The sequence below is a fragment of the Dermacentor andersoni genome, chromosome 8 (assembly GCF_023375885.2).
Source record: "Dermacentor andersoni chromosome 8, qqDerAnde1_hic_scaffold, whole genome shotgun sequence".
NCBI classification, from domain to species: Eukaryota; Metazoa; Arthropoda; class Arachnida; order Ixodida; family Ixodidae; genus Dermacentor; species Dermacentor andersoni.
Window position 1 is genome coordinate 19,379,951 of NC_092821.1, and position 26,251 is coordinate 19,406,201.

Consider the following 26,251-nt stretch of genomic DNA (forward strand, 5'->3'; position numbering starts at 1 on the left):
AATTTCCAAAGTAACCATTCTGCATTGCACTTGTTGAGATGCCCATCATCACTTGCGATGAATGACGGCAAATCTACACATTGAGACTTTTGCAACAGCGCTACGCGACAGGACAGCATACCCGTTGTCTGTCTTGTTCCGTCATTATAGCGCTGTTCCAAAGTCGCAATGTACCTACAAGGTCAGCTTTCAACCCTTATCGAATCGACACATGCTGGAACATGTCAAAATGGTTGAACAAGGTATGCCCAGACTGGAACAAAAGTTTCGACCAAGGGACGTGTCTTCGCCAGGGTGCCATGACGAAGACAAGTTCGCTTTTCGAAATGCTGGCCTTCACCGGAGGCTTCCTTTGTCTTCCTGTAAACCCTTCGATCCTTTCCGAATTAGTGCTGTGCTCGAGGAAACGTCGCAGCAGCAGCAGACGAGTAAGCGCTTCACAACGCGCAGACGTGCCTGTCGGTTCTGGGCATCCCGTTCCTGGATGTGGTCCGCGTGCTGGCGGCCGTGCTGCTGCTGGGCAACGTGCAGTTCTCGGACTCGGACCACCACCACCAGCTGGAGCCCAAGGGCGGCGAGGTCAAGGCGGTCGCCTCTCTGCTCGGCGTCGCCAGCGGGGCGCTCTTCCAGGGACTGACGTCGCGGACGCGGTCTGTGCGCGGTCAGCTCGTCAAGACCGCCTCGGACTCCGGCACGGTCAGTCCCCGCGGCCTCCGTAGCGGTAGTTTGCCGAGGATTAGCCGGCGGGGCGGACTTGTTAGCAGCTGGTTTTGTACAAAAGTGGGTTCCAAGCTTTGGAACGCGCCAGTTTTTGCACCATCCAGTCGCACTACGAACAGTGCTAGGAAACCCGAAGCCGATATTCTAGTTGAAATTGAGCGAAAGAAATTGTTTGTGGCAGGTCATTCAGATAACGAATGTAACCTGTGCACTACTGAAGTTGAAGAATGGGTACCAAGGGAAGCAAAACACAGTCTAGTGAAGCAGATGATTAGATGATGAGATCAGATTAGAATATTAGCAACCATAATATTAGCATGTAGTCAGTAAACAGGAATTAGTAGACATCGCCGGGAGGCCAGGAGGGGACGTGAAATAGCATAATGATGATGATAGCATAACTTAAGAGCATAAAAGATTCACGATCAGTAAAAATATGAAATTACAAGTTCTTCTCTTCTCTAACCTTATCGCACAACTTACCGACTACGCAACACGAAGTAGTGCCTTTGATGCACGAGGTGAGCTATAAGTTTGAAATGCCGATTTTCAATTTCTTCGTTAAGCGCGCACCGCTAACGCTCATCGTGTAGCCACATTGCTGGCTCAGCGCAAGCATCAGGTCTAGCAGTTCCCGACTCAGCCTAATGACGTTTCCTTCTACACGCTCGGTTCTCAGGCGAGCCAGGTTCGCGACGCACTGGCCAAGGCCCTGTACTGCCGCACCGTGGCTACCATCGTGCGGCGTGCCAACAGCCTCAAGCGCATGGGATCCACCTCGGGAACGCTCAGCTCGGACTCTAACGAGTCGGTCCACAACCACACGGGTACGTTAACGCTGTCTCGCACTTCGCTGTAATCTCTTTGAGGAAGGCTCGAAGGCACGCGATCGACAGTGGTCGAATAGTGGAAGTTCGAGCCAGCGTTCCGACAAGAGGATTTGTCTTGGTCAGGACAACAACCACTTCATGCAACAACAAATAAAACAAAAAATTGAAGGATTCGACGTACCGAAGCTGCACAGTGGGTTATGAGGGACGCCATAGTGGAGGGCATTGGATTAATTGTGACCACTGGGGGGGTTCTTCAACGTGCACCCAAAGCACGGTAAGCGAGCGTTCTTGCATTCCGCCTTCATCGGAATGCGGCCGCCGCTGCTGGTAATGGGACACACCACCCTGTGCTCAGCAGCCCGACGAGATGTCCACTGAGCCACTGCGGCTGGTAAGAACAAGCGCGTCAACAACAACTACTTGTAGAAGACAGGTCCCCTTGACGGAACGTTGGTTCGAGGAGAAGACATCCCTCGTTCGATCGCTGTTGATGACGTCAAGTCTCTAAGCCTCAGTAAACGCCTTTTTCTCTTTGGAGAGTACATGCATCGTTGGCTCGAGACTAACGCGCAGCGATTGCCGCTCGTCTTGCCTTCACAGACACCGGTAGCCAGCACGCGTCGACGATCGGCTCGAGCGGCGCCAAGTCGTCCAAGTCGATGAGCGTGCTCAACTCGGCAGTGCGTCACGCTACGGACGGATTCATCGGCATCCTCGACATGTTCGGTTTCGAGGACGTCAAGGTAAGCTTCGCCGCGTTAGGATTTTACGAATTATTTTACACTTCCACTGCTTTTCAACGCCCTGGAGTGTAGGGAGACGCTCCTTCTGTAGCACGTTCACTAAATGAAATACGTTTTATACTTAGGGCACACGGGTGACATTGTAGCTGTCATGCCGTAATCGCACTGTTCTGCCTGAACGTATGAGGGTATAGAATCTTCAGAAACGCACCAGCGCCGCTCGAGAGGTGTGGCGGAGCCACAACGCCTCTCGAAATTTGCATAGTCTCCCCAATTACACACTCCTGCTATATTGACACGTGGACTTGTTTATCTTTTTCGGGTGAGCGCTTTTCACCGTCTAACAAATGTTATCGCTCAGCGCGGGACGCGCCTGCATGTATCGGAAGCTTAGGGAATGTTTTCGATGGTTCTATCCGCTGTCTCTAGTCACTGAACCTTGTGTAATCTGATTGCATGTATGCGCGACGCGAACGGTGTAGTACTTTCTGAAAGACACGCGGGCACCAGCGATGAGGAAGAGGTCCTCAAACTCTTTAGACTCGTGGATTCTAGTATGTCCGATGAAGATAAGGTGGGTCATCTGCTTAAGGGCATAGCTGAAGATGTATACCAGTTCTTGATAGCCAAGGAAAACTTGACATCTGTGGCCGACGTAATCCAACATTGCCGTACGTTTGAAGCACTGAAGATGCGTGGCGTGGCACCGAAATTTGGCTGTTTGGCTAATGTGCCGACATTGGCCTGCGTTGACGCGAGCACACCATCCGATCTGTCGTCGGCGATACGAGAGATAGTCCGGGAAGAGCTCCTCCCGGTGCCACGAAATCGGCCGTTGTGGTAGCGGCGACTCTCGAGGCAACGAGCTTGGACTACCACCTGCTTCGTGGTAATTCTCTGTTAATGCAGTGAACGTGGACAATTATAGAGCTGTGCTTCCGTCTAAACCTACGAGCCGGCCTCGCTTCACCAACGAGCAGAAGCGCCGCACTTCTTAACCGGCGCAGCGGTACCGCACCACTTATTCAGGGTACAGAGAATACCGACGATCATGACAGATACCCCATGCTCGCTGGCGGAAATGAAGGCTTTGAGCAGTACCGTGAACTTCGCCCTCCTCGTATGTGGTATAGTTGCGGTGTTCCTGGCCACATCGCCAGGTCTTGCGACCGTCGCCGACCTCTCCGAGATGAACCTCCACGAGCGACGTACCAGTCGAATTATCGACCCTATTCCACGTCATGGCCTCCACGCCCGCCAACCAATCATTGACTTTGTCAAGGTAGCTTGCGGAACCCATCACCAGCCTCCGATCGCAGCTTAAGAGGAAGCTTTAGCTCGAGCCCAGCTCCGACGCGGCCTATTCAAATACATGTAAAACGCGAAAACACTTTTCTGAGATAACCCCTAGACCGATCGTGATGAAATTTTTCGCAACTGAGAGAGAAAGGTAAATTCTAGTGACTGTTGGAAGCATAATTTCGATTTGGGGCCTGAATTTCATTACAAGAATGTTCAAAATTCGAAAGTACGAAAAAAATAGAATCACAAAGTTTACAAACTCATAACTCGGCATCAGGAACAGATATTGCAGTTCTGTAAACGACATCCTTTAGATCTCGCAAAGCGGAAGAAATTGTATATGTAAGTTTATATATTACGTGAATTTCTTACGTTGTGTACAAGGGTTCTGCAAAAGCTCTATTCCCATATTGCTGAATTTTTGCAGATTTTAGTGTAACATAACAATTTTGTCTGCTTTAAATGTACTATGAGATGCAATTCACAGAATTGTGCTATCATTTTTCCTTGCTGAGTTACAGAGTTGTAAACTTGATAGTTTCGTTCTCCGAAAATTTTTGATTTTTGCCAATTTTTAATAAACAATTGACAACTAGATCAAGAATTCGAAACCAGCATTCACTAGATCTTGTGCTTTTAAATGCAACAAACCTCGTCAAATTTGGTGCAGTGGTTGCCGAGAAAAACGAGTTCTCCTTTTACATGTATTGGAGCATAGCATGTATTTTCATAGGAGCACCCGAGCTAAAGCTTCCTCTTAACGCCACCGCCTGCTCCACGTGCTCCGCGGTCTCCATCGCCGCGACGTCGCCTACTATCCCCACCACCGGAAAACTAGGTAGTGCGGTCGATGGGGGTGAGGTCGCTGGATACCGGTCGCTGTCAACCGACGTTTCTCCGCCAGTTTTTATGCTGATGAACAAAGTTCACGTGCTAGTGCACGATATACCTACAATGGCTATTGTTGATACTGGGGCAACAATTCCCGTGATGAGTGTGAATTTTAAAGCCCGACTGGGACAAAAAGTGATGTTTTCTTGGAACAATATTTCTTCGTTTCGTAGTGTTAGTGGTGACACGTTGTGCCCGGTCGGCGTATGTACTGCGGATATGTGTTTGTGTGGGAAAGTATTTCCACTGAATTCGCCGTTGTTCCTCGATCCACGCACGATGTTATTTTAGGCATAGATTTTTTTGCAGGAGTGTGGTGCACCGTTGACTGTCGAAGTGGGGAGCTACCGGTACAACACGAGGTTATGACAGGACTTATGGAGAACTCGCTACGCCAAGACAGTGTCTTTTGTGTTTTTGAGAATATCCTCATTCCCCCACTATGCGCGGTATGCGTTTTAGTCGTTTGCTTTGGTACCGACCCCGCCACATTTGATGCCGCAATTCATTCATTCGGCCTGTGCAAAGAAGAACGTTCTGGTTCCGCATTGTTTAGTGTTGGTAGCTGAAGGACACTCTGGATTATGGGCAATGAACTACGCGGCCCAGCCCATACTTCTCCCTTCTGGCATGAGGCTCGCTATCTTCGGAGTAGAGACACCGGCGTTCCTGGCTGTGATTGAAGCTGCAGACAAGTCCCTCCATCCCCGCCCATCGGACTCGAAACTACTTCGGATGGTGAGCAAGTCACTCAGCACGAGTGAGCGCTACACGTTATTGGATGTTCTATCCAAGCATTCGCAAGTGTTTGACTTTTCACAGATTGACAAGACGTCCCAAATGCCGATGTCTCGAATACTCCATCGTATAAATACCGGATCAGCGCACCCTATACGACAGAAGCCGTACAGAGTATGCCCGACTGAGCGCAAGTGGCGAGCAAGTTCAGCAAATGCTGCGCAAAGGGATAACTTAGAAGTTCGCAAGTCCCTGGGCTGCACCTGTCATTCTCGTGAAAAGGAAAGATAGCAGTTGGAGAATATGTGGTGATTATCGGGGGCTAAACAAGGTTACCAAGAAAGATGTCTACCCACTTCCGCGTATAGATGATGCTTATTCGGCTTCTTACTTCTCTTCTGTAGACTTGAGGTCTGGCTACTGGCAAATCCCGATGCATGCTGAGGATAAAGAAAAAAATAGCGTTCGTAACACCCGATGGACTTTTTGAATTGAATGTCATGCCGTTCGGCTTGCGCAACGCAACCGCCACCTTTGAACGATTCATGGATACTAGTCTGCGAGGTTTAAAGTGGGAGATATGCCTGTGCTGCCTCGACGATGTTATTATCTTCGGGCGCACATTTCACGAGCACAACACGCGTCTCGGCATTGTCCTCAGCTGCATACAGAAGGCTTGTCTAGTGCGCAACTCTAAAAAGTGCCATTTTGGTGAGCGCCAAGCCTTGGTGTTGGGACATCTCGTGGACAAAGACGGCGTCAAGCCTGACCCTGCGAAGACAGGGGCTGTTGAAACATTTGAACCACCTCAGTCTGTAAAATAATTTCGCAGCTTTCTAGGTCTCTGCTCCTATTTTAAGTGGTTCATTCCTTGATTTTCTGACGTCGCTTATCCCTTGACAAGCCTCCTGCACAAGAACGCCGCTTTCGAGTGGACGCCTGATTGTTCTGCTTCCTTTCGACAGCTGAAGTTTCTGCTGACGTCGCCACCGATCCTCCGACACTTCAATCCTTCCGCACCAACAGAAGTCCACACAGATGCGAGTAGTGTAGGTCTTTGTGCTGTTCTGGTTCAACGCTTGGATGACAAAGAACACGTCATTGCCTACGCAAGTCGGTCATTAAGCAAACCGGAGCGTAACTTACACGGTGACTGAGCAGGAATGTATTGGTGTTATTTTTGCGGTGCAGCAATTTCGATCGTACCTGTATGGGTGTCACTTTACGATCGTCACCGATCATCATCCTTTGCGTTGACTCGTGAATCTTCGCGATCCATCTGGACGCCTTGCACGATGGACCCTGCGTCTGCAAGAGTACAGCTTCACTGCATCCTACAAGAGCGGTCGACGACATGCTGATGACGATTGTCTTTCCCAGATGCCTCTTAGTACAACAGAATGCGACGCCGACAGTTTTGACCACCTCATCGCATCCGTACACCGTGATTTCCTACATGCCACACCCTCGCAAGAGAGCAACGGGATGATCCGAGTTTAGAGCCACTTTTCTCCGCCGCGAAAGAGTCGACATCATGTAGTTTTTGCGTTCGGGATGGACTTCTGTATAAGAAGAATTTCTCCGCGACAGGTGCACGGTTTCTTCTGGTGGTGCCGGAAGCCATCCGCTCTTTTGTTTTGCGCGACGTGCATGATGATCCAACTTCAGGTCATTTAGGGTCCGCGCGGACAGTCCATCGTGCCAAAGAAAGATTTTATTGGCCTCAAATGCGCAAGACAACGGAGACATACGTAGCCACTTGCGCCGAGTGTCAAAGTCACAAGTGACCTTCTGTAGCTCCAATCGGTTTCTCGCAGCCTGTGGTGCCACCCAATTCCCCCTTTGAGCAAGTAGGCATCGACCTCATAGGACCGTTCCTACGTTCTTCCAAAGGCAACCGCTGGATCATAGTATGTGCCGACTACCTGACTTGGTTCCGCGAGACGGCAGCACTACCCTCTGCAACTGCAGGCGGGGTTTCAAAGTTTATGCTGCATTGCAGTATACTTCGTCATGGTCCCCCTTGAGTGATCATTAGTGACTGTGGCCGTCAATTCACAGCTGATGTTGAAAATGTTGTACGTTTGTGCGCCTCCCACTGCGACACTCAACGCCTTATCACCCGCAGGCCAATGGTCTGACAGAACGTTCGAACAGAACACTTGTGAACATGATTTCCATGTACGTAAGCTCGGACCACAAGAATTGGGACGAAGTATTGCCGTTCGTCACTTACGCATACAACACCGCGCAACATGAAACCACTGAATACTGTCCGTTTTTCCTTCTTTACGCTCGCCCGCCTAGGTGCACATTGAACACTTTTTTTTTTGGTAATCGAGAGGACGCTATAGTATCGCGGAAACCCTCTGCCGAGCGGAGGAGGCTCGGCGCCTCGCTCGATTGCGTACTCTAGCTTCACAAAAGCAGTACAAATCCCGATACGATAGTCGACACTGGCAAGTCACTTACGATCCGGGTGACCTAGTGTGGATTCTAGAAGCGGAGCCTACAATCTGCTGAGAAGCGTCAAAGACCTAGCGCCGTCCAGTATTGCCTGGGCCGCCTAGCCGCGTCTGAACTGCGAGTTACTAGTTGGCGTAAGAGACGATAAACCAACGTTTGCAACGAAGCTCACGGTAGTTCCCCTCAAGTTATCTCAGCCTGCTCGAGGGAAGACGTCAGACCTAGACTCCCCGGAAACCCAGCCCAGCAATCGCATCCACCGCAACGAGATCGGCTTGCCAGCCTTCTTCGGGAAAGCTCTGCCGTCGACTCCATGCTTTATGGACTTGCTGCTGCTACCCGGCCATGCGTATTCCATAATTTATTTTCTTTTGAACTCTGTTTAGTTGACCACCGTCAAGTTTGTTTTGTGTAGTGTTAATTTCTATGTCTACTGTTAACTGATCGTTGTATTGCTCTTTTATTCATCATTGATCTAGATTAAGTGCATGTGTGTTAGTGTTCTTGTGTGTTTTTCGTTTCTTTTAATCTTTGTGTCATTGTCAGTAGATAAATATTTTTTTTCTCCCCTTCTGCTTACTCTGACTCCTTCGCTGTGTTCGCTTGAGTACGGAAAGACCAACCGGCTTGTATACCCCGTCGACGAGTTCACGCCGACGGCGAACGGGTGACAAGCCGTGACAGCGGTCTGTGTCAAAAACTGCTCGCCGACTATGTTGGACAGTTCAGTGTGCTTGAGCGTCTCAGCGAGGTGAATTATAGAATTGCGCGCCTCACTCCCAGTGGAAGACGGTCATCCAAGACCGACATCACGCATGTCGCCCGCCTGAAGCCGTTTACTCAACGAAAACCCCACTGACTTCTCGGCCGGAGGGCTTCGTCTGCGAGAGGAGCCATGTTACAGTGCATCAAAGGTAGTGGAGCAGCAGCAACAACATTAAGAGGGCAGCGAGGAAGAGAAGGACGACGTACAGTACCAGCACCCAATTGCCCTGCTGCTCTCTAAAATAAACGCCTTCTACACACCACATAACAATATGAACATCCCATATTAAGAGCCTAATAACACCCCCTGCGGACCTGGCAGCGCTGCTGTAAAAAATTCGCAGTTCCGCGAATTCTATTCAAACCAACTAGCCCGTCAACGTGTTTTAACTAAATTAACCAGCACGGTGTCACGCGCGCACAGGTAAACATGAACACATCTCGCTTGATGAGCGCGGAAACTCGCTGTGAAAATACCGTAGGGAGGAATCGCGGCAGCAGCAAGGCGAATTGACCTTCATGCATATATCACTTCAGCGCGAACGAAACGTCGAAAGCACAGCGCATTCGAAGCTACCGGCACTACGCGCGCTCTGGAAACATGGCAGATCGCTTTGAAGACGAGGCACCCTAGCAGCCGCCGGAGAAGAACGCCCCTGCTCCCTAAAGGGCGGCAGAAAATAGCGCCTCTTCCTCTTCACAATCACACACTCACTTCTCCCTCGCCTGACCTCCATGCCTCGTGCGCCATTGGACGGGGCACGCATCCGGGCCGCGTTCCTACCTCGCGCACGCGAAATGGAATCGCGTTCGCCGGCTCACCCTCACGCGATTTCACTCATGTGGAACGTCATGGCGACGGTGACGGCACAAATGTGCCTAGAGTGTCCATATAATTGCTATCGCAATAATAGGGAGGGAGCGGTCGCCCACCTATATGCTGCCGCTTCCCCGGTTGGACTTTGTAGGGACGTAAATAAGAAAAACTAAGCTTGTGGGGATTCCCGATATCCCTTCTCGCCGCAACAATTGGTAAGCGGCCACCACTACACGTCGCAACAGCTGTTACTGTGGCAAAATGGTCACGTGGTGATTTGCGCGACTTGGAGCATGTGCCGCCAAGGCTAGGTAAGTTGGCGGAACTCAAGGGTGCGCTTCGGGCCAGCGTGGCGCGTTGGTGCGCCGAGCACCCTGAGCCCCGCTGGGGGCAAGGTTAACTGCGCAGTGCTTGAGGAGATTGCCCAGTCTGTGGAACGGCATTCGTCGAGGTTACTTCTAATGTCGCGTGGTTCTTGTTCTGAAAGTTGAATTGCTGTATAACGCTTCGTTCCTGTGCCAACGGCTTCCGCCTGTTCTTGGTGAGGATTACTCGCGACCGCAACCAGGAAGCCAAGTCGCTTCAAGCTAATTCAGCGGAAAACAATTTTGTGATTTCAAATAGGTGGGTATTCATGTAACCATCTGTGTGTAAGGAAGGACGCAGAAGCGAAAGACTAGTTGCAACGCATCACTTTTCACGACGTCATAGATTTTGTCTGTGTCTACCACGGTGCAGTTAATTCCTTACTCCCGAAAATGCATTGTTCCCTAACGTCAAAAAAAAAAAAATCAATCTTGGCATATTTTGGAACCAATCGTCACTTACAGCGCATATATAGACGGGGGACAAGAAAGGACGACGAAGACAAGGACGACGGAGAAGGCAGCGCTTGTCTTCGTCCTTTTTTGTCCCTCTTCTATGTATGAGCTGTAAGTGTCGATTGATACCATGGAATACCAACTAGCCCGTACCCAAAACCTTGCTTCAGCATATTTTGGAGCTTTTCTTGCAAGAGAAAAAGACTGAAACATGCGAAACCACTGCAAAAGTTCGCGATGTGACAACGACGTCGTCAGTGTCGTGGTTAGTGCGCTAAATTTAGAAAAGAAAACAAAAGAAAGAAAATGGGTACCGTTTAAAAATGTTTTAGCGTTTGTATTTATTGTCCCCGTAAATGTACGCAAATTACGCTGGTACGGTGAGCATCTGCCACCAGCGTATATCTTAAAAAAAAAAAAGACGCTTCGTCGTGCTTGGCTGTTCGGCGCATGCAGCTGAGCCAGCTGGAGCACCTGTGCATCAACCTGTGCGCCGAGACGATGCAGCACTTCTACAACACCCACGTGTTCAAGAGCAGCATGGAGGCCTGTCGCGAGGAAGGCGTCCTGGCCGACCTCGAGATCGAGTACGCCGACAACGTGCCCTGCATCGACCTCATCTCCTCGCTGGTACGTCACAGCTCACGTGTTTAATTGTTCCGGGACCGGGACATCTTCCTAGGTCTCTTTTTTCTTTCTTTCTCTCTTTTCTTTTTAGTTAGACGCTATTCCTTCTGTATGTAAACATGCGCTTTTCTTTTGAATGTGAGTGTTTAAATTCAAAAAAGGAAATTCACTGTTTAATGGTTTTTACTAAAAAGCGTGGGTCATACCACAGTCCTTACATTTTAGGGACTCTGGTCATACCCATGACGCTTAAAAATATTCAACGCACCGCGCTATGATGTCTGCCCCGTTTCTTGCAGCTCCGCGATTCTGATCTTCGTTATTACGTGGAGTATTTTACGAACTGGCGACATTGAGTTCGTCCGACAGCGAATCGTTGTATTTTGTTTGTCATTATGTTCCTCGAAGTTATTCTTTAATTAAAAGGTCCTAAAGACAACGGGCTGCTGCTACAGGGCAAAATTTCAAATATATTCCCTCCACAACAATATTAACGCTGGTTAAAAATGGTGTTAAAAACGGCATGCCTAAAAACGGAATAGTTCTCTATTAGTGACAAGACGCTGTGCTGCAGATGTCATGAAAAATTGCGTCAGCAGCGAGCTGTAACACACTCACCGCCTAGCTATGTCCTGCGCAAATCTAGCACGTCGTTACATTTCGCGACCGCGCGTCAGTAGAGGTGTATACCTGTGGCAACTATCCTTTCAGTCTCTTGCCACTCACATGGCCAGTCAGCTGGGGCAACTACCGTGAACGACGCCCTGTAATGCCGTACTACCCACGAGACCATATCTATACTTGGCGGCAACCCAGAAAGGCAGCGTCAGAAACAGCGCTGTTCATTTCAAAGATAGTTTGTATAAATGCGCCAGCCAATTACGTTCGCTCATTTCCGTGACGTCATGGCTGAGGCCAACTTGTCGGGAATGATGTTTCGGAGCGCCGAGGCACAGAGAACAGGTGTAGTACGTTTCTGTGGGCTGAGATCATACTGAATGTGTAGCTTTTCGCCGACAAACCGCATTTCGAACTCGTGAGTTTCTTGGGCAGCCGCTACAGGGATAAAAAAAGGCGCAGTTTCGCCAGAAAGTGATAGCGATAGCAAGGTATTAGACAAAGTACACAAAGCAAGGTTTATAGCTTTATTGGCCGTATAATATAAAGTAAACATTAGCTTACTAATTAAGTTAAAAAGCATGGTGTCACGAGGGCACGGGCAAGCATGAACAAATCTCACTCTATATCATGACATCAAAAAGTCGCTGTCACAAAGCTGGCGTGATGAAGAAGCGCACCAGCGGCGAGCGATTTTCCTTCTGTGATGCTTCTCGCTTCAACGCGAACTAGGCATGCGAGAACACAGCGCACACGAAGTCATCGCCATCTCGGCTCGCCTAAGCTTTATACCCACCGCACGTTACCTCCAAGATACGAAACGCGCGGCCGCTCCATGCGCAGCCACGGTCGAGCTAGACGAGAAGGCGCACTCAACTATCCCCCCTTGCGCGTGAGAGAAGATGGCGCGCATCTTTCCCGCTCCTCTCTTGCGCGCTCGAGAAGACGCCGCGCACCAAGCCAACCAAGCCTGTTTAACATGCAAGCGATTGAGCGAACGGAGCGAACAGCGGCGCGGCGCTGCGAAGCTTCTCGCGAGTTTTCGTTTCACATGCATTGCGCCGCGTGTTTTCCGCCGCCGCGAATAGCAATCTTGCTGGCAAAGAAGGCGGGACTTTCAGCCAGTTTCGGTAGTTTGCGACTACCAACATAAGCATTGCTTTGCACCTGCCTCTCAAATTTTTATTTTGTAAGTACATATCCTGCACTTAGCAATTAGCAATTCGTTGAAGAGCTCTCTTGGCATGTTGCCCGTACTACGTGTAGCAAGTAAATAAACACCGTCCTATGCGCAGGCTTTTCCGCACTAGTCCTCTACTGGTCACGTGGAGAGGCGGGCCGCTCGGAAGCGGAGCTGCCGCGATGAAATTCCAACTTGCCCGAACCTCGCCGCTAGTGCCGCCGCCGCCGCCGCTCGAAACAGATTTCTGCGGCGAGGCGGCAGGATTCGCGCGCATTTTCGCTTGCATATGAAATAGGCTTAAAGCGCACGGCGCGCGGCCGCGCTCTTATCGCATTTAGACTTTATACGGATCCAATAACGTATCACAATAACATGTCTGTGAGCGGACGCTGCAAGCTTCCTTATGTGCTCTGAGCACCGCGTCTTCTGCTTCGCAGCGCACGGGTTTGCTCAGCATGGTGGACGTGGAGTGCTCGCTACGTGGTACGCCCGAGACCTACGTACAGAAGGTCCGCATGCAGCACAAGACTAGTCCCAGGTGAGCGACAACACCCGTCCTGGTTGCACGGCTGTACGCAGTGAAGACGTGTTCTGTTTGGATCAGAATTTGTGCTCACGATCTTTAACATACAGTATATTCTTGTTTCTAGTGCTAGAATCGAGAAGTATTGGCGTATTCTTGAAAACAACAAGTGTACTCGAATAAGTACCGGCAAACGACGTTCTCGTTCGTGCTTCTGCGGTCCAGTTGACTGTTGCTATTCATGTTGGACTCCTCCGTGCTCTGCGTCCTGTACGCATGACCTTCCTGATCCCACCGTTTAATCGACCGGCAGGTTCTTCGAGGCCAAGTGTGGTAGCGCTGCGTTCGGCATCCGGCACTATGCGGGCAACGTGACCTACGAGGCGTCCGGATTCCTCGAGACCAACCGAGACGTGGTTCCCGACGACGTTGTGGCCGTCTTCCACCGCAGTTCCTGCGCGTTCGGCTTCGCCACGCACCTCTTCGGCAGCGAGCTCAAGGCGCTGTTCGCCGATGGTGCGTGCTTTCACTGCTTTCGTGAGCATCGTGGATGATACTTTAGAACAGCCACGACAGTTGGCCATGCGTGCGTGCGTTCGCCAGAGTTGGTTTCATTGCAATGAGGGTTTGTCGGAGGAGAAGCCTGACTCAGTCATTCGGCTCGATTCATATGCAAATGGGCATTTGGAAGCTTTTACGTATGTGTTAGTGTGTATGTGTTAGTGTAGTGTTAGCGTGTGTTCATAAATTATTGAATCAAGTCTCCTCACCGAAAGCAGACCCGGATGGTCTCTATTTTGAGGCATATGCACACTAAATTGCCCCATTAGGACATCGGGCGCGAACCTTTGATCATTCGATGCAGTGACGCAGGGGCTACGCATCACAAACTTGGCGACGCTACTGTGTTCCCTGCACATGAATTGAGCCAAACAGAGGTCACGTATTACGGCTAGCTAAATGAATAGTATTGCATAAATAGAGCGTTTAGGTGCAACGCTCAAGGGTAGTGCAAATTACTTGTCTATTGAAATAAATTTTCGGGCTAAATGATTTGAAACAGCAAGTGCGGGAGGACTGAGACGTCTTAGGTTTCAGTTCTGCTCCATCGTAAGCAAAAATTTCAATGCGTCCTTCACATTGAGTTTAGCACCGAAACTTTCTTTTCGTCGTATCATGTTGGTGCTTCTTCCTTTGCAGGTGTCGCTCCTCGCGGTGTCTCCTTCAGGGTGTCTCCGACAGCGCACACAGAGCTGTGAGTGTTATGTGAATACAAAACGTTTTTCCTTTCTTTTTCACAACGAAGCTGTATATGGCTAGCGCATTTCCGTCCGCGAACAGCTGGCGAACTGGCTCGTTGGCGCCCTTCGGCGCAACCGTGCCAACGCGCTCGTCGTCTTCTTCCACAGCTGGCTCCATTGCCGCTCATTGCTTGAGGGAGCAGGATTGGCCAGAGGAAACTATCGTCGTCTTCATCAACTATCATAATCAGCAATGGCTCGAGCGTCGTCGTCTTCGTCCCCAGCTGGCTCTGCTGCCCGTTATCATTGCAGCGTAGAATTTCATTTCTGTTGTGTCGTCGTAATGAGGATGCAGCATTAATCTTTTTTAATATTATTATTTACGGTGGAATGAACCATTGCTTAAGGAGGTATGAGCCGTTCACTGTCTTACGTGAAGGAGGCATTTCATAACACAGGTGATACGAGAGTGCGTGTGCATACCTGTCGTGACGATGACCACCGATGCGGAGGCAATAAATATGTTCGTACCTTTGTGCAAAATTATGTGTCGTGTGCTAACTAGCTTCGCTGGTCATCCACCCTCACAGAGTGGAATGGCTCGTATTTTTGTATTTTCTTTTATTTTTTTTATTATCTTTTTCCGGGGCGAGCTCATGTTGCCAGAACATGTGTTCTATAGATGAGTTAACACGAGCTTCGAAGGCGACTATTATCGTGACAGCTCACTTGATTGTAACTAAAATTAAAATTTATGCACTTAAATTAATAGACAGCTGTTTACTTGCAGCCGATAATTAAAAATAATTATGTGTCTACCCCTTGTGCCGACCACTTCAACAGTGAAAATGGCAGTAAAGGGAGGTGAAACCAAATGAAAAAAAAATGCAATCAGCGATATCCCAGGGATTGGGCACGAGTAGCTGGAGTAGTCTGCTTACCATAGATACAATGAAACAAAAATGAAGAAAACTAACGAAAAGGTACACTTTCTCACGGCCTGGCCGCTGGAGGAGTTGAGAGACGCATTGCAGTGATCGCACATGGGAGTTCAAAATGCGCCTTTGAATTCCACGGTACACGCGTTCGTAGAAAAAGCAGCTAGTTCTAAACAGCTGCCGCGTTCCCCGAACATTTACGCCCACTTTTTGTGAAAGCTTATTGCTTCCTAATTGCAATGGCAGGCACACTTACATGCGCCTCATGCAGCGGTAAGGAGGCGCTCGAACACATCCTGTGCTTTTCTCGAAGCTATGATGTCGAGCGTGACCAATTTTTGAGAGCTAAACCGGCTAGGCCCCAGACTGTTTTAAGACAAAAGTCCATAGGCCCATGCATCTCAGGCTGACAGAGCAACACACGGATTGCAACAACTTCTAAAATCGTCTGTCTGTCTGTCTGTCTGTCTGTCTGTCTGTCTGTCTGTCTGTCTGTCTGTTTATTTCATTTCATTCATTCATTCATTCATTCATTCATTCCTTCATCCATCCATCCATCCATCGCTTTTGTCTACTCAGCCCTCTTCCCCCTGTACACAGTAACAAAACGGATGCGTGTCTGTTTGACGAGTGTCTTTTCTCTCTCGCATTCTCTTTGTGGCCAGTGCACTTTTGTCTATGGCGCTGGTGTGATCTGACGCGTTTCTCCTCCTCTTCCTCCTGGCGACAGGCAAAACGGCGACGAGCCCGTGTCCACGCTAACCCAGGACTTCCACACGCGACTGGACAACCTGCTGCGGACCCTGGTCCACGCCAAGCCGCACTTTGTCCGCTGCATACGGGTACGCGTGCTGCCGCCTTCCACGCCTGCAGTGCCGCGTCACTCGAACACACTTCCATGTAGCCAGCGCTGTTCGTACAGGACATTCGTATACACCTGTGGGCGAAATTTTAGACGGCATCTCTGCAGTGCACCACCCAGTAGTCGATTCGCGTTTCATTGCCTGCAGATCCGATACAGTAATCACTGGTTACGCGACGAGTTTCTTTTTCTCGAAATCATCGCGTGTCCTGTAACATCAGAGAATAAAGAAAAGTCCTTTCCTGGCAATTGCAGGAAGCAGATATCCTAAACGGTTTATCTCAGAAAGTGCAATTATATTATTATTCCACCTTCCCCTCTCTCTTTTTTCTTTATTTGTCGTGTAATTCCAGACCGGGTTTTAATGCACGGCGTAATGGCGGTAAAGTTGCAGTATCCATGTAAACGACGTTACTTTTTTTGAAGAACCAAGTAGCGCATTCAAAAAAGACAACCACAGGAAAATATTTTGAATGCGCGACTTGGATCTTCAAAACAATGCACCAACTAGCCCAGCAAGAAGTTCTTCTAAACGACGTTATCTTGGACAAAACGGATAGCCGCCGTAGTGTCGTTTTGGAAGCGACGATCTTCGCTATATCAGAGGAAATAAGGATATCCGGGCGTTTGCAGAAGACAGTGAGCAGCATTGATGCTCTCCTTCCTCATCGATTCTCTTCGTGACGCAGGCCAACAAGCACGAGCAGCCAGGCCACTTCGAGCGCACTGTGGTGATGAAGCAGCTCAGGGCGCTGCAGGTACTTGAGACAGTCAACCTCATGGCTGGAGGTGAGGCTCGATCCAGCGCAGCTCGTTGCTTCTGTGTGTGTTGCGCCATTATTTCGAGAGGCTGTTCGCGCGGCAAGAGTCTGTCAGGATTTCCAAAGTACAAGATACAAGGCGTGCGCGAAATTGAAACTTGTCTGCGCAATAACCATTCATATAAACGCTCCAGCAGCGACATATTGTGGAAACATTTATTTGCATGCCACATTTTGACGCGTACGAACGTACAAGTGAAGTTACATTCCATGACTGTGGCACCAGACGCGTCCGCATTTACACGGCCGGGTGACGGCGTTCCCAAAATGCCAAGACAGCGTGTTTGGCATTTTGTGTGCCAAGAATGCTGTCGCTCCTGGGCGGGCGCTGGCACGTCTGACGCTAGTCATGCGAAACTCGCAAAAGTGAAAGATCTCCGAAACTGACTGGCCGATAATACGGCCTCTGCCGACCCGCGTCGCTGCGCGCCTTATTTTTCGCGGAGTCGAAGTAGCGGTGGGCGCATTTTGATGCGGGTGGAATGAAAATAAGGACGGGCATGGCACGTCACTTCCGCAAAGGTGTCGACGACAAACCTTGAGGTCGCGTCATTCTCGTAACATGAATCAGATGCTTGAGTCAAACGGTCTACTTCCACGATCTCGTTGTCGTTACCTCGCGAGGCTGCAATGAAGGAACGCTTCACCACATTGCCGTGGAAGCATTTGTGTAAAGTGCGCTTCACTACTCGAAATGAGTTTCAGCAGAAAAACCTGTTTTAAAGGGGCGTTTTCGGGTGTGCTGTTCAAATGCAAGCACCAAACCAATAAAGTTATTTCACTTAATAAAGTTATTTCACTCACTCGCCAAACCGTAGCGTAAGCAGCGCTTCAAAGTACTGTGTAGTCAGTGACAGGCCAAGAATGCAGGAGAAGCTCCTCCCACAACAGCACGCTGAACCTGCTCTCTGGGCTAAGGTTTTCCCAGAAAATAGCCTCGAATGGGAAGCGTGCCATTGGTTAATGAACAACAAACGAGTACCGGTCAAGGTGGGCAAACATGAAACGTTGAAGGCAACTCACCACATAAAGAGCTCTGAGAACTCTTGCGAATGCTTCCAAAATTCATCCTATAGTACAATGAATCAACCAAAAATAATTAAGTTTTGTTTTGAATCGAGTGTTAGACACTGAAATAGGTCTTCAATTTTGCGTGTATTGCTTCATTTTTTTTTCATATTTTTCGATAATATCTCGCCTTATAGTGTTCCTCTTCTCATTCAGTGGTCTGTAGCTTACACAACAAACATGACCACTAAGGTCTGTTTTCCCTGAGTATTTGAGGAGCTCCCTCTGTTCTCCCCAAGCAATTGGCATAAAAATGTGGCTTGGCTTGTCTTTTGGAGTAAAGGCGTGGAACATTCATACCTGCCAACTATTGCGATGTTATCATGAAATGTCTGATATATAGCGCTTGCTTACGATTCATGTAGTGACACAAATATTTTAAAATTTTACTTTTGCATATAGTTTAGGGCAAAAACAACTTCCAGTGAAAGATGTTATGGCCCAATTTTTCGTACCCATTGACTACTCGGGCGTACCCGTTCGGCATCGACATTAACTCGTAGAGCCAATGTAAAACGGCAACCGACTCTTCAACAGCAGTTACATGAATATTGCATTCATGAAATTCATAAACATTTCTGCTCGACTTCAGCACGGATCATTGTTGCGAATTACATAGAGCAGTGTGCCTGTTCGTATCATCTCTACAGACGAAAGCCTGCATATCTGTAATAAACAGTAAACATTAAATATTTTTTAAATGTTTACTGTTTTTCAACTAAGTTTATATTTTTTGCTTTCTGCTGTAGCTGTTTTTTAATCCTAAGGTTGGCAGGTCTGAACATTGATTATACTAACACTATTTGCATTTACTCAGGCATTAGCGTGACATCGTCGTGCGAACAAGTCTTAAAATGTTTTCATTACGTCCCAAGGTGGCAGGAGTCTCCCATACCAAGAGCCGCTGTAGTATCTTGAGCATAATTGGCGCAGTCTAGGCACGCAATAGATCCTCTCTCTTGCTCTAGAGAGGCTTCAACTGTCGCCACTTGTGCAACGTAGGTCTGCCACATCGGATGCGCTTCAAGGCCTTCAACGTGCGCTACCGCCTCCTGGCACCTTTCAAGATACTCAAGAAGACGGAGGACAAGGCAGTTGGAGATTGCAAGGTAGATACCATGCTCCCAGCCGCAAGCTCTTACTTAATAGCTCTTTCAAGGTTAGGCAAAGGTAACTTAGTATGCAGCCAAAGGACAACAAATAGCTTTTTTTTATCTACATTTAGTGAACGGTATTGTGTTTCTTACGTCTTTGTATTGCTTGGCTCATTCGCATTAAATATTAGCTGCATTGGAAAATCAGTTTTCATTAGAACATAAGGTGCATCTTCTATGTATACCACACATACAGTCGAAGCTCAACATAACGAATTATCATAACATAACATAACAAAGTAAACCTAAAATGTTCCTCTCTGATATCAGTAAGTAATGATGTGCTTATAACAAATACCAGATATAACAGGTGTTCTTGTGTCAGGTACGACTTTGCTATAACAAGGTTCGACTGTGTAATGTAATATGTATGCATGTGACTGCTGATACTAATGCAGGTAGCTTTGTTCATTGCAGCTCATTCTGGAGTACTTCAGTCAGGCAATTGAGAACGTCAAGCTATCCAACGCTGCTGTCAACTGGGCTCTGGGCAAGAGACACATCTTTCTCAGGTAATTCTTGCTCTTCTGTGGTGTTCACGAAGCATAAATGTTTCACTGAGAATGCGCAACTGGTTGTTATCCATGACGTATCCACCAATCTTAGAGGAAGTGCTTGCTTTCTGGATTTTTTCAGGATATTTTCACGTACATACTGAACACCTCTACTGTTCTTTTACCCCTTACAGCTATTGTCAGGTTATTGCTTACATTTTGTACTGAAGGTCTCGTAAGGTCATGGGGTAAGTTCATTTGGGTGTTGTCAACTGCTGACTGTTGTACTAGATATGTAGAATGTAGGATCAGAGGGCGGAATAAAACATAAATAAGTTCTTGGGTTTTACATTGCAAAATCACAATCTGATTATGAAGCGTGCTCTAATCAGGGACTCTGAATTAATTTTGGCTAACGGGCATTTAATTCTAATTACATAAGCATTTTTGCACTTCGCCTTATCGAAATGCAGCCATCGCGGCCATGGTCAGACCAGCAACCTTGAGCTCAGCAGCACAACGCAATAGCTGCTATGCTACCGCAGTAAGTGCGAGGCTGGTATGTTGAGCTTTTCATGGCTACACGAACCCGCGCAGTCTATTTGTAGGAGACTCCTTGTCGGGAAGGAGGGCCGTTACTGCGGTAAACTAAATGACATGACTGAAGAATGTAAGAAAGAAGACATGCTAGAACACCATTTCTGTGCCTTGCACTGCTACACACTTAGATCTAGCACCACGGAGGAAGAATATTTAGGAGTTAAACTCCCATCAGTGCGGGCAGCCAGATAACGTCACAAAAATAGCATGCGCCGACAGAGGCACATGCAGTGCCTTGTGGCACGTCATGCAAGCCACAGCGGAAAAAAAAAAAAAGCAGATGCCTTAGTGGGCAGCTAGGGCGCGTTCGGGCACACTCTCTTTGGTGGCACTCATGCCTTCCACTCAAAGCAGACGACAAGCAGACGACAAGCAGACGACACGGACGTTCGCTTCAGCTGGCATGCCGTAACATTGTGTTTGTGGGCCCTTAAGTCAAACAAACAGTTCTTGTCAGTGTCTGTTAGAGGACCATAATACTAAAAGCACTGCGACATGCAAATGCCCTTCTTTGGAATTTGCTAGCCTAAGATGGGACGCAGGTATTTTGTTGAAAACTGCAAAAGCGGCTACAAGTATTGCTGAGAAAAGGTGAGCATTTTCAAGGCTCCGAATGATCCTGAACGTCTGCAAGCATGGGCTGTGGCGATTCCTGGGGATGGCTGTCAGCTCACATTGAGAGAGTAGGTCTGTGAGAAGCACTTCACGAACAACATGATGAGACGGGATAAATACTACGGCGAGTTTAGAGGCGAGGTAATCCTGGACCACCCGAAAAAAAAAAAAAAAAAAAAAAAAACCTGGACTGCATGCAGAGGCTGTTCCCTGCTTCTTTCTTCCGTCTCCAGCATCTTTGACATCCCTGAAAAAGAAGTGGACTCCCCGGAAAGCATCATCAAATATCACTCATGCTACTGTTAAAAGATCAAGAATGAGTGTATACGACAAGCCAGGAACATCAGCAGCAGTGAACGTCAGTGATGTTCATTCAGCGTGTGAGACCCATGGCCTTGTGGAAAATCAGCTTGGTCATATACTCGAAGAAATTGAAGGCATGTTTGCCTTCCACTAATGCCAGCAGCACTTACACCCATCCAATCAAATTCATCACATGGGTGTGAAACGATAGCGCGTACAACCAAAGCTACAGATCATCTTATTATAGCGGTCATGGAAAAGAATGCGTGTTATTTTTTACTGTGCTCAAATGGTTGAAGCATAGCACCAATCCAGGCTACCAGCGCTAAAGAAGCATGTGTGAGTGCCCTCAGCAGAACTTGTGCCAGGCTCGCGGCCGAATGCGAGCAACACACGCAACCGGTTGGTTACCTTGGCAACCAAAACGGCGGTAATTTCTCGGCCGCCAGGTACCGCCAGCATGATAGTGGCTCTGCGGGCTTGTGACCTTTTCTGGTTGCCGTAAACAACAGAGTTTCCACTCCTAAATGTTTCTTGCTCCACACCCGACACACCGCTCAACGACCGGCGAGGAGGCGAGCGATGCGTGGGGAAGTAAATTAGATGTTCGGCCCCAGTCCTAACTCGACAGTGCACAAGAGAGGAATGTTGCAAATAGCCATGTAACTTAGTCCAAAATAAATCTGGGTAATTTCCAGTTCAATCCAGGACCCTGCAATTAATTGAGTGCATTTCAGTTGCGTTGTCCTCTTTAGATTGCTTGGTAAGACCGGTTTCAGGGGAAACATACACATACACGTGACTGGAATAGGCAGTGGCTACTCAAGGACAAATGCCACAGCCCCCTCCCAACATTGGTACTGAGATGCCTTGGTGTATGCAGTCGAACATTGTTGTAACAACATTTGTTATAATCGTATATTTGTTACAGTGTAATATCGGTGAAAAGTGAAACATGTGCGAGTTGGTATGAAAGCATGGCTAAATTCAGAGCGCAAACTACTGGGACACAAGCTGAGGAATAAGAAAAGATAGGACACGGCGCTACTTGCGACTGAAAGTTTATTCAGAAGGTTAGAGGTTATATAAACCTGACAGGTCCTAATTCATTAAGCGTTATTAAATGGCATGAAAGCAAAAACAAAAAAAAATACAAAAGAAAAGACTATTAATCAGTGTTAGTTCGCCAAAAAATTTCCATGTGTTAGGTCATATCTAGAAAAGATATTTCAGTGTCATGAAGCACTATAGAAGCATGACGGACATGCCCTAGCCCCTTTTTGTTTATCTCGTGGGCCTCCACAACTTCTCTTGTTGTTCTATCTTTCTGCTTACATAGGACTGTAGTGTTATCAAACTTAGGTGTGCATTTACCTTGTGAATTGCAATGCGTGTAAGAGACTGCTATTCACAAGGTAAACGCACACCCAAGTTTGATAATGCCGTTGTCCTTAGTAAGCACGAAGATCAAACAACAAGGGAAGCTGTAGAGGCCCACAAGGTAAAGAAAAAGGGGGTAGGGCATGTTCATCATGCTTCTATAGTGCTTCATGACACTGAAATATCTTTTCTAGATATGACCTAACACATGGAAATTTTTTGGCGAACTGACACCAATTAACAGTATTTTTTGTCTTTCTGTTTATTTTTGCTTTTATGACGCTTGATGACATCGGACATGTCGGGTTTATATGAGCTCTAGCCTTCCGAATAAACTTTCATTTGCAAGTAGTGCCGTGTCCTGTCTGTTCTTGTGCATTAGCTTGGGTCCCAGTAGTTCGCGCTCTGAATTTACCCATGCAATATCGGCAAGAGACATTTTAGATATGCTTCATTATATCTAATATTGTAATTCATTTATCAGTGATCGTTATACTGAGGTTCGGCTGTATAGTATATCACTTTACGCTCATGGTGTTAGAATATGCAGAGGATAAGGCTACGCAGCACCTTGCATGCATGGCTCATCAGGTTTCCAATGCCGACTGACCCCGCCCATCTTGCAGTGAGAATGCTCGGCAGCAACTGGAGCACCTCCGCGAGGGGCGGCGGCATGCGGCTGCCGTGCTCATCCAGGCAGTGTGGCGTGGCTGGCACCAGCGGATACGGTGGCCCAGCCTACGCCGGAGCCTGCAGCTGCACGGAAGGACGCCACGGGTGGCCAACATGAGGCACGTGCCTGCGCATTCTTTCTTGTGACCTCACGGTGCAATTTTTACAGTGACAGCTGTTGTGAGCTTGCTCCCATGATTGTTTGGATGTCTGTCAGTGTCCATCGCTCTCCATTGCTAGAATGCTACTATCTTTCACAAGAAAAAAGAAATTCTCATTGTGCCAAGAGAATTCAAACTGACGACCAACAGATTGGCAGTTTCAAGATTGTGCCTCTCAGCCACTCTGCCGGTGCTACAGCAGAGAGGAGAATACTGATCCTGGAGAGCGCTATTGTGCCAGCAGCAGCTATGATTGGCTATGCCCGCCCAACATCTGCATACCGGATAGAGCTGGCATTGGTGCCTTCTTCATGCTCTTGCTCGCTGCCTTCTCATTTGTGGAGGCGATCCTAAATTATGTTTTCTTCTTCTTCATATAATGACAATGGTTGAATGCGTGCACTTCATCTTTGTTAGACTTCTTTGTTTAGTGCTCGGCTTCTTCTCGTGTTTATTGAATGGCACTCACATTGTCTTCTTGTCGTCAAGGGTAATGTGATGCCTATTGTTGGGGTAGGCCAAATATAAATTTGAGGAAAGCCATACGAAGGCAGCAGTAAGAAGTTAAAAGTATAGCTCGAGTGGAGACCAGTAGCTAAGTTTTCATAAGTAAGAGAAGGAAGAAAAGCTCTGCCATTCCACTTCAACGCTGGGAGGCACAAATTCCATAAACGAATGGTACTCACACTTCTCTTACTTTTCGGAAGGAGATTGCTCACCCGCACCTGTCAATGTTCACTTCAACAAATATCACAAGAAACAGTGTAAGGCTTGTTAAGCTGATTATATTTCACCAACTATCGTGTCACTGCTTCGCTACGAGTGAAACAGTGTTCTTTTTTCTTTGCTACGACTGGACACAACTGGTAAAAGCAATCAAGTACACAAAATTGTGCACCCTAAATACAGGGGTTATGCCCACTGTACCTGTATTCAGCTCAGCATGTATCTGGTATGTAGAGCTCACATTGTTTCCTTCTCTCGCATTTGAAGTTATTCAACACATCTTTCTCGCCTTGAGGAAGGAGGTGATGAGCGTAGGAGTCCCACCAACGTCGCTTAAGCAGACGCTTTCGGTCCTCTAACATTAGACTTCCATTACAGTGCACATTATGGCCACAGGTACAAAAAGATATAATCCATGACCGAAGGCATTGCACACAAATTAGGAGACAACACATGAAGACACAAGTGCAAGTGTCTTCACATGTTCTTGTCTCGTATCATCATCATCATCATCATCAGCCTGGTTACGCCCACTGCAGGGCAAAGGCCTCTCCCATACTTCTCCAACTGCCCCGGTCATGTACTAATTGTGGCCATGTTGACCCTCCAAACTTCCTAATCTCATCCGCCCACCTAACTTTCTGTCGCCCTCTGCTACGCTTCCCTTTGCTCGCTTCCCATTGCAGCTGGTCCCCTGAGTTACTAAGCAAGGCAATATCATCAGCGAAGCGCAAGTTACTAAGGTATTCTCCATTTACTCTTATCCCCAATTCTTCCCAATCCAGGTCTCTCAATACCGCCTGTAAACACGCTGTGAATAGCATTGGAGAGATCGTATCTCCCTGTCTGACGCCTTTCTTTATTGGGATTTTGTTGCTTTCTTTATGGAGGACTACGGTGGCTGTGGAGCCGCTATAGATATCTTTCAGTATATTTACATACGGCTCGTCTACACCCTGATTCCGCAATGCCTTCATGACTGCTGAGGTTTCGACTGAATCAAACACTTTCTCGTAATCAATGAAGGCTATATATAATGGTTGGTTATATTCCGCACATTTCTCTATCACCTGATTGATAGTGTGAATATGATCTATTGTCGAGTAGCCTTTACGGAATCCTGCCTGGTCCTTTGGTTGACAGAAATCTAAGGTGTTCCTGATTCTATTTGCAATTACCATAGTAAATACTTTGTAGGCAACGGACAGTAAGCTGATCGGTCTATAATTTTTCAAGTCTTTGGCGTCCCCTTTCTTATGGATTAGGATTATGTTAGCGTTCTTCCAAGATTCCGGTACGCTCGAAGTCATAAGGAATTGCGTATAGGGGGTGGCCAGTTTTTCTAGAAGAATCTGCCCACCATCCTTCAACAAATCTGCTGTTACCTGATCCTCCCCAGCTGCCTTCCCCCTTTGCATAGCTCCCAAGGCTTTCCTTACTTCCTCCGGCGTTACTTGCGGGATTTCGAATTCCTCTAGACTATTCTCTCTTCCATTATCATCGTGGGTGCCACTCGTACTGTATAAATCTCTATAGAACTCCTCAGCCACTTGAACTAGCTCATTCATATTAGTAATGATATTGCCGGCTTTGTCTCTTAACGCATACATCTGATTCTTGCCAATTCCTAGTTTCTTCTTCACTGCTTTTAGGCTTCCTCCGTTCCTGAGAGCTTGTTCAATTCTATCCATATTATACTTCCTTACGTCAGCTGTCTTACGCTTGTCGATTAACTTCGAAAGTTCTGCCAGTTCTATTCTAGCTCTAGGGTTAGAGGCTTTCATACATTGGCGTTTCTTGATCACATCTTTCGTCTCCTGCGATAGCTTACTGGTATCCTGTCTAACTGAGTTACCGCCGACTTCTATTGCACACTCCTTAATGATGCCCACAGGATTGTCGTTCATTGCTTCAACACTAAGGTCCTCTTCCTGAGCTAAGGCCGAATACCTGTTCTGTAGCTTGATCTGGAATTCCTCTATTTTCCCTCTTACCGCTAACTCATTGATCGACCTCTTATGTACCAGTTTCTTCCGTTCCCTCCTCAAGTCTAGGCTAATTCGAGTTCTTACCATCCTGTGGTCACTGCAGCGCACCTTACCGAACACGTCCACATCTTGTATGATGCCAGGGTTAGCGCAGAGTATGAAGTCTATTTGATTTCTAGTC

The 26,251-nt window shown here is 47.7% G+C and overlaps 1 protein-coding gene across 3 annotated transcripts in view; it reads left to right on the forward strand.

Annotated features, from left to right (window-relative positions):
- Nucleotides 1-26,251, forward strand: part of dachs (unconventional myosin-IXb-like dachs) — a 205,287-nt gene that overhangs the window by 163,566 nt on the left and 15,470 nt on the right. For all 3 annotated transcript variants that reach the window (XM_050174498.3, XM_055068261.2, XM_050174497.3), the window contains 12 exons: nucleotides 451-696; nucleotides 1,400-1,547; nucleotides 2,154-2,296; nucleotides 10,553-10,726; nucleotides 12,962-13,062; nucleotides 13,361-13,563; nucleotides 14,248-14,302; nucleotides 15,957-16,068; nucleotides 16,778-16,877; nucleotides 18,980-19,086; nucleotides 19,549-19,643; nucleotides 23,150-23,314. In XM_050174498.3, coding sequence (XP_050030455.2) covers nucleotides 451-696; nucleotides 1,400-1,547; nucleotides 2,154-2,296; nucleotides 10,553-10,726; nucleotides 12,962-13,062; nucleotides 13,361-13,563; nucleotides 14,248-14,302; nucleotides 15,957-16,068; nucleotides 16,778-16,877; nucleotides 18,980-19,086; nucleotides 19,549-19,643; nucleotides 23,150-23,314 — 1,649 coding nt within the window. The remainder of the gene's footprint in view (nucleotides 1-450; nucleotides 697-1,399; nucleotides 1,548-2,153; nucleotides 2,297-10,552; nucleotides 10,727-12,961; nucleotides 13,063-13,360; nucleotides 13,564-14,247; nucleotides 14,303-15,956; nucleotides 16,069-16,777; nucleotides 16,878-18,979; nucleotides 19,087-19,548; nucleotides 19,644-23,149; nucleotides 23,315-26,251) is intronic.